Below are 8,059 nucleotides of genomic sequence, written 5' to 3'. Positions count from 1 at the left end.
ACAATACATAATAAGAGTCCAGTAATAATAATTGCATCACTTTAATCCATAGTAAACACTTTTAAATTTAATGCTCATACTATATCATATTGTTCATTTTAATCACGTGCTAATATGATTTTATTGAAGTTTTAAAAATATGTCCAGTGTAGCGTAACATACATAAGTTAATTGTACTTGCACTTTCCTATATTCTTATTGGCGGATTCTCTGAAAACCTCGGAAATGCAGCCAATCATAAGTCATGTATGTAGAGTTTCGTGCTTTTAACACCGGGACGACCATAAACATCGCAAAGACTCAACGCGAAGGCTGACTCTGTACACCTTTTTAACGCAATTTTAGTTGAATACAAATAAATGAAAGGTTTATAAATGCAGTTTAATCGTCTCTTCCATTATTTAATCATAATATCATCATAATATATTTAGGCTAGCTAGGCCCAGGGCCTAGGCCTAGGAGGCCCGAAGCTAAGAAGAGGCTTAGTTAGGCCTTCCTCTAGCCTCTATAGGCCTACGAGAGCCTAGCTAGGCCAAGCTAGCCTAGGCCTACTAGTACTGTAGTGTAGTAGTAGGCGCTATGGCCTGCCTGCATGCTATCCAGAGAGCCCTAGGGCCTTGTAATAGGCCTAGGCTACTACCATTAGCCTAGTGTATAGATCTAGCCCAGTCTATATTATTAATAAATGATATTGCATGTTTGTGAGTAACTAACAAACAGTTTACTTTTTCAGATTTACAGCAGGCTCTCATAGGCTCAGTAGGAAAGAGTAACAAACTATAATAAATATAGGCCTAATTGATTGAATTAATTATACTTTTGATAGGTAGGAGACATGACAATACAAAATACTAGACTGATTTGGTTATTCTTCTACTGGCTATAGGATCTTGGAACCGCACATAATGTCAACAAATCGGTAAGATATACATGAAAATGTTTTTATTTGTCCAGGGAGATACCTCCTTACTTATGGTTATAGATGGCGAACTCTAAGTTGTTTTCCAAATGCATATAATTGACCATCGTCCAAGTAGAAGGCCTCGCATGATGCTGGCACACAAATTAAAAAATGTTGAACCTAATTATATCAATTTAGGGAAATAGTAAATTCAGTTCTATTCTATAGAAGTTGTCTATAGTTTATAATTATATAATTAAAAATATAATATCTTTAATATCTTTATCATTTATTTTCAGAGGCAATAAGCAGACTAGTTTTCGTCATGGAATTAGTCGTGCAGAGTTACTCAAAATACAGAAAGAAATAAACGACGTGAAGAAGCAATCCGCTAACACAGTGCACAACCAACGTTTAAATAAAGAACAAATTGAAAATGACACAATTGGGTAATGTGACAATTAACAAAAATCCACAAATTTACAGTAGCTTATAGATTCAAGTAGAAAGGTCTAGTAGTTATCCAAACCTTTATTTTTTAACTTAACAATATTACTTTGTTTAAAGATATATTGTCCCCCTAAATTTTAGATATGCCATTTTAATGTCACAATAGTTATTCACTTTGAACAAAAACTGGAACGAAAAAAAAAAATAATTATGTAATTTAAAGCAAAAAAACAATGATTTTTGGTTAAAATTAAATGTTTCTTTTGTCTTTTTATAAGTGAAATAATATTTTTTTTTTTTTAACAGAAGTGAATAACTTTATTAAAATTGCAAAATGGCCTATTTAAAGTTTGATTTTATTATTCTTCTTTTTTCATGTTTTTCGGGGACAATACATCTTTAATATAAATAATTAACAATTACTGAAACTCTCTCAAAACAAGAAGTTTTTTATGGTCCCAAATAATTGATTATGAAACATGCTTGCATTTGAGAGAGTTAACTGTAGCTAATTTTTATAGTATAGTCTACCAAAGCCTATATTAACAGTATGTACTCCTTATATTTCAGAGCGTTAACTGTAGGTAATTTCCATAGTATAATCTGCCAATGCTTATAACATCGAGTATGGTATACTCCTTGTAGTGTCTGTACCTTTCCTTTTTTTCATGATTAATATGTTGTATTTTATTCTTTTTCCTCTACTTTCATAATAGCTTCAAGATTCATAATGTGTATGTACTTTTTGACTTACTAAAATATTAATACAAAAACAACAACCCTAACATATTGCAATAGCATCTATTTTCTTTTTTTTAATAATTGTTTTTTTTATTACAAAATTTACACTGATTATGATATCAAAATCAATAGAAAAAAACAATTTCTCTTCCATTTAGTGAGCTTGAAGACTTTGGGAAAAAAGAGATGCCATTCTCCCGTAAGACTGAGCCAATGTTTCACCCAGATATGGTGGACAATATAGGAACCCAAAAAAGACAAGTAAGGAACGCAAAAAGAAAATAAATAAATAAATTTCAGATGTTTGGTTAATATGTTGTTAAATAGTGATAATGCACATATTCTGTGTGTTTATTTAAAGTTAATATTCTTCACATTGTAGGTATTCCAGAGTGTACCAACTTATAACCCTCTTGATAAGGATGTTAAATGCATTTCACCAGGCCCGACGAAGAAAAGACCTTATAACAAGAAACAAACTGTGGCAACAGTAGGTAATAATTCACGGCCAGTATTATATACGTAACAAATAAAGAATTATGAGTACAATTATTATGAGTGGATATCAATGATAAGATATAAAAACTACACTGTCTACATTATCAAACTTTATGTGATAACATATCACTACCATATTTGAGCACATGACACTGTTTTTGTGAAACTAGTTTGATAGTGTAGACAGAGCTTTATTCCCAATAATATTTGTTTTAGAAATGAGTAAGCCGCATATACAGTCAGTTGGCGTGGTGCCAGCAAGAAGCACACAGGGCATTGGATCTCTTAATGTGATGATGCAAGGTGTATCAATAGGAGGAGATGAGATTACAATTGATGCAGTCAAAATGGTATGTTTATTTACATAATTCTCGCACTCACTCAGGTGTTCTCCATATGTTTCTCTTTTCCATAATGGCCTCAAGATATCTGGTTGTATACAGTAGCCTCATATTTACAATCAAGTCATGTTTAATTTAATCATTAAAAAGGTATTATATAACTTTTGTTATAATATATCACAACATATTATTCTTTATGTTGCACAGGCTAATGAACATAATCTTGAGGAAACCAGACCACCCACAGCAGAATCTATCGTACATCAACCTGAACACACAGAAGTACCTCAAGACATGGTACCAACTACTGATTTAGCATCGCATCATAAACCAGCCATTGTTGGGTCAGTTGGTACCACTATGAAGCTTACCCTAAGTGAGAGATCAAAACCAGTACCAGTTTCAAACATAACAGCTGTATCCGTTCAAAAACGCAAAAGTGGAGGTATAAGGTCTGGCTACACTATCAAACTTTATGTGACAAAAAAATGTGATGTGCCCATATATGAGATGTCATATCACTACCATATTTGGACACGAAACTAATTTGATAGTGTAGACAGAGCTAAAAGAATCGCAGTTTGTTTCCAATGTCTTAGCTTTTCGCTATCCGAATTTAAAAAGTTCTTCCAAGGGCCATGGTACTATTAGGGGCAGGTTCAGAGGGTAGCTCTAGGTGTGTTCGATCCCCTTTATGAATATGAAGTTATGAACTAATATTTGATACTTTTGAAAGACTATTAATATTATATGTTGGCGCTCCCCACAAAAAATCTTAGAACCTCCTTTTGGTGGAATTTTTCGGACAAACATCGAGTGCAAAAGCACCCTCTTTTTACCAACATATGACCATGATGTTTGGGTCTCATCTTTGAAAAATGTGAGGTAATGTTTCCTATTATTTATTTTTAAAATGTCTTGATACAGACAGCAAAAAAAGTAGGCGTCGAGGAACAAAGAGTACCAAGACGATTCCATCGTCTGCCAGCATTGAAGATGATTTTGATAGCGAAATCATGTATGAATCTGATGACTCTGACTTTGATGTCAGCCGTGACGGAAGACATCAAAGAGATATGACTTCTAGTAGCCGCAAGAACACTGCAGGTTCAAGAAGTGCAGTCTCAAGAGGTGCCATCTCAGTTTCCTCTCATAAATCTGTCAGCGAGCTTTTGGCGGAAGCAGAGGAGATTGCTACTCCAGACAGCATTCCATTGTACAAGAAAGCGCAAAAAAGGGCAGAGAAAGAGAAGAAGAGTTTAAAGCACAAACCAGTCTTGGAGGAAGAGAACGCTCCTGTGGAGAGAACAGTGGATGATATCATTGCTTCATTGAAAGCAGCAAGAGAAGATGGAAAGTAAGTATAGCAATTGTCTGTTTTATCATATATCTCTATATTTCGGATATCCATTAGCAAACTCTTTCAATGTCTTTCTTAACGGTGGCAACCCTGCTCGCAGACAAATATCACTCTCTTTTATTGTGAAATTGTGTTTTTTTTTTGTCATTTGAAAAAATTCTGACTGTATTTGAACCCAGGAAAAGAATAATGGGAAAGAATATCCACGCTAAAATGTTTGATAACACTGAAACCATAGATTAATAAATTCTAAAAACTCTAAGAAGCAGTTTAATAAAGAAAGAGATTGTCAATGAATACTACAAGTGGTTTTTTCACAATCTAAGGCCAAAGAAATCAGAAGTTGATCTTAAAATTCAAGAAATTATGAAGCGTGTGATGAACCGGTCAAAGGAGATACTAGGAGAAGAAAGTCAAGCTCCGAGCCCAGATGCTGGTGAGGAGGAGCAAGAGAACCAGGACCAAGAGGAAGAGGAAGCCTATCCAGCAGGTACATATATTGTAAACATTTTATGTACATTTACCAATTGTAACCAACCAAGTTTTAATTCAAAATTGAAATTACATATGGAAAAAAGTCAATGCTGTGGGTGACTTGATCTCAATTGAGATACAAAAGCATAAAGAAATAGCCATTTGAGAAGCAAATGCCAAGCTTTTGGGAAAATAGTTCTTTAATCACGAGTAACCAATCCTTCTTTCAACCCGATCCTCTGTGTAGACGTGAGCTAGAAGCCTTAAAATTCTTTATTAATAAGTAAATATAACACTGAAGATTTATTTGAGAAATCCTTTCATAGTTTTATTGTCAGTATTTTAGGTATTGCATAATTAATAATTTCTTCAAAACTGTCTTTGCTTTCAGATGCAGAGATAAACAACCTAGTACCAGAAATACAGGTGACTGAATCCATGGAATCTTTAGTACAAGACTCATATGAACAGCTATCTGTATCACCACCATCAAGAGCTCAGGTGAGTGCATTTGATCCCTGCATTGGTTATAAGTTGTTACCTCCGCCAAGGAGGTTATGTTTTCATACATGTTTGTGTGTTTGTTTCTTTCTTTCTATATTTGTTAGTTAGCAAGATTACTTAAAAAGTTATTGCCTGATTTTCATAATATTTTAAAGGATGCTTTCATAGCTGTATGGGAAAACATCATTAAATGTTCATATACATTGGGGGAGGTTTGCGATCTCTGAGTGCCCTTCTAGTTCTAAATGAATTTGTTAAAATTATTGCCTATTCCAGTTCATTAAAAGTTCATTTATTTTAATTCTAAAGACTGCAACACCAAACATAATCAAAGAAACCGCACCAGTTGTAGAAGAAAAGGATGATGTAGAAAAGAAAGATGAAGACGAGAAAAAAGAAAAACGGATAGTTCAGAAACTGTCATTTGTATTTAAAGAGGAGAAAGGTCAAAAGGAGGAAGAAGATGGCCCAGTAAATGTTGAACAGGCATTAGCTGTAAGTAAAAGCAATTACAGTCGACTCTCCCAATACCAGACTCTCTAAAAACCAGAAACTTTCCCAATACCAGACTCTCTGAAACTAGAAACTCTCCCCAATACCAGACTTTTCTCAGGAACCAAAAGGTTTCAAATTCCTTTTCACCATTAAAAACACATTCCGAATACCGAACTTTCAGGAAAACCAGACATATTTGGCCGGTCCAAATGTCTTCGGTATTGGGAGAGTTGACTGTATGCATAATTTTCAGATTTTTTAAGAAAAAGGGATTTTTCTCTATTTTACATATATAACCTTCCTAAATAGTTGAGATAAAAAACTATCTATTCTCAACAACTTTTCTGACTTGATTCTGTCTTGTCCACAATTTCAGATGTTAGACGTTACAACGGATGTGAAATTTGAAGACATTTTGAATGTTAAAGGAGAATCACAATCACTGCTGAAGAGGCAAGACATCTCAACCGTATCAAAGACTGACTTAAAACCAGTAGTTCATAGTTCATCTATGTCATTCTTGTCAGCTTGGGCTCCACAGGAAGCAAAGCAGTCTTCTGTAAGTTGTCATACTTATATTCATCAGTTCAGTTTAAAACTAAAAATTGTCAAATGGCAATAATCACTAATTGAGTGAGATTATGGAATATATAAACCTTTTATTTAAAATTAAAAACTAACTTTGTGGACTAATAATATACAATTACAGTCACTCAACTCTTCCCTGCTCAACTGAAGTTTTTAACCTTAATTTTGTTTTACCTTCTTCCTTACCCAGCCAAACCAGAATATCAATACAATGGAATCATCGCAACCACCTAGGCAAAGCATTCATCATTTCTGTACCAATCTGCCATTGCTTCATCTACCAGGCCACTTACAAGGCATATCAAGGATATACCACACTCCAAACAAGTATGGGCTTACTGCCAATATGACGGCTCTTTCTGTTGGTGTAAGTTAACCACTTATTATTTCACCTGTAACTACCATATTAATTTAATTTCTCCTCTGTTGGATGTCCCTCCTCAAGCACCTGCCATTCCTTTTTGTTCTGCGCTGTCCAACCCAAGTTGTTCCTGCATAACATTTGTTGTCCCTCCCTTCACATTCTTCTTTTGCTTACTTATTAATAAACATTCTTTTATAGACTGAATCAAAATATTCATCCAGAATGTCGATGAGAGAAGATGAAGAGAGAGAAGAAATCGAGGATGAACCGATACGAAAGATGGAGAGGGAGGACTTACGCGAGCAAGTAATGTCAGCAGCTGCCAGGCGCATACTGGACGAGGCTGCGAATGAACAATCCGACACTGAAGATTCCTATCAGACATGGGAAAGTAGAGCACATGACCTGGTATTTTTTCATATCAATTACTGTTTCTTCAATTACTCTCTCTCCCTCCTCAAACCAACATAGAACACATGACCTGGTGTTATGTCATATTAATTACTGTTTCTTCATTTACTCTCCCTCTCTCCTCACCCCAGCATAAAGCACATGACCTGGTATTTTGTCATATTAATTAAAGTTTCTTCAATTGCTCCTCCTCCTCAATGTAGAACACATTATGTATTATCTCATATTAATTTAAAATTCTTAACCCTCACCTAGTGTAGCAGACAATCCAAATTTAAAAAAGTTAAATACCAATGTTTTGTTTAACTGTTTTCAATAATTGTTTTTGTAGTTTGACGAGGAAGAGTTAACAATGGAAGGTAAAAAGATGGAACTTTTAGAAGATGCATCCAGGTACATTAACATATTGTTTTATTAAAGATTTGGTTTCATTTCCTATTCTCGAATTTCAGAGCCATGTAAAAAATAACAATATTAATAATAAAATGCCAAGAAAGAAACAAATCAAATCAAAGTTTTGCCAAATTGATAACATTTAAATTAAAAAGGAATTATTGTTTTCATAAGGTTATATTGGATGCCAGCTCCTCCTAAAATGGATATACCATCAGCATTCATCCAGAGCACACTGTTTCCAACTTTCCACGGCGCAGCAAACTATCCCGAAAGTGAGCGTACCACAAGTGCCGGGAACCTGACAGAAGATGCGGAAATAGAAGTTGCTTTGGCATGGGACGAAGGCGATTCAGAGAATAAAATGTTGAAGGAAAGGTATGACATGACAAAAAGGTTTCAAGAATTCTTTTCTGTGAGAGGAAGAAAAAACCTCTTTCCTCTAAAAACCAAACTAAATTTTTTTTATTATTTTGTTAAAGTAATCTGAGGTCTCTATCATACAAACCTCCTGGTTTTCTGAAATCCCATTTCTTGAA

At 34.4% G+C, this 8,059-nt stretch overlaps 1 protein-coding gene across 2 annotated transcripts in view; it reads left to right on the top strand.

The window, feature by feature from the left end:
* Positions 1-204: 204 nt before the first annotated feature.
* LOC144842102 (uncharacterized) overlaps positions 205-8,059 on the top strand; it is a 63,883-nt gene continuing 56,028 nt past the window's right edge. Inside the window, exons 1-17 of one of the 2 annotated variants that reach the window (XM_078698468.1) lie at positions 205-366; positions 827-919; positions 1,201-1,350; positions 2,068-2,085; positions 2,251-2,353; positions 2,475-2,586; positions 2,807-2,940; positions 3,139-3,376; positions 3,859-4,288; positions 4,618-4,781; positions 5,157-5,266; positions 5,579-5,764; positions 6,141-6,323; positions 6,543-6,719; positions 6,915-7,124; positions 7,459-7,520; positions 7,695-7,898. In XM_078698468.1, coding sequence (XP_078554594.1) covers positions 906-919; positions 1,201-1,350; positions 2,068-2,085; positions 2,251-2,353; positions 2,475-2,586; positions 2,807-2,940; positions 3,139-3,376; positions 3,859-4,288; positions 4,618-4,781; positions 5,157-5,266; positions 5,579-5,764; positions 6,141-6,323; positions 6,543-6,719; positions 6,915-7,124; positions 7,459-7,520; positions 7,695-7,898 — 2,495 coding nt within the window. In that variant the 5' untranslated portion in view covers positions 205-366; positions 827-905. The remainder of the gene's footprint in view (positions 367-826; positions 920-1,200; positions 1,351-2,067; positions 2,086-2,250; positions 2,354-2,474; positions 2,587-2,806; positions 2,941-3,138; positions 3,377-3,858; positions 4,289-4,617; positions 4,782-5,156; positions 5,267-5,578; positions 5,765-6,140; positions 6,324-6,542; positions 6,720-6,914; positions 7,125-7,458; positions 7,521-7,694; positions 7,899-8,059) is intronic. The other variant, XM_078698467.1, reaches the window with a different exon arrangement.

The sequence above is a fragment of the Antedon bifida genome, chromosome 5 (assembly GCF_963402885.1).
Source record: "Antedon bifida chromosome 5, ecAntBifi1.1, whole genome shotgun sequence".
NCBI classification, from domain to species: Eukaryota; Metazoa; Echinodermata; class Crinoidea; order Comatulida; family Antedonidae; genus Antedon; species Antedon bifida.
This window is presented reverse-complemented; position numbering and strand designations above follow the sequence as displayed.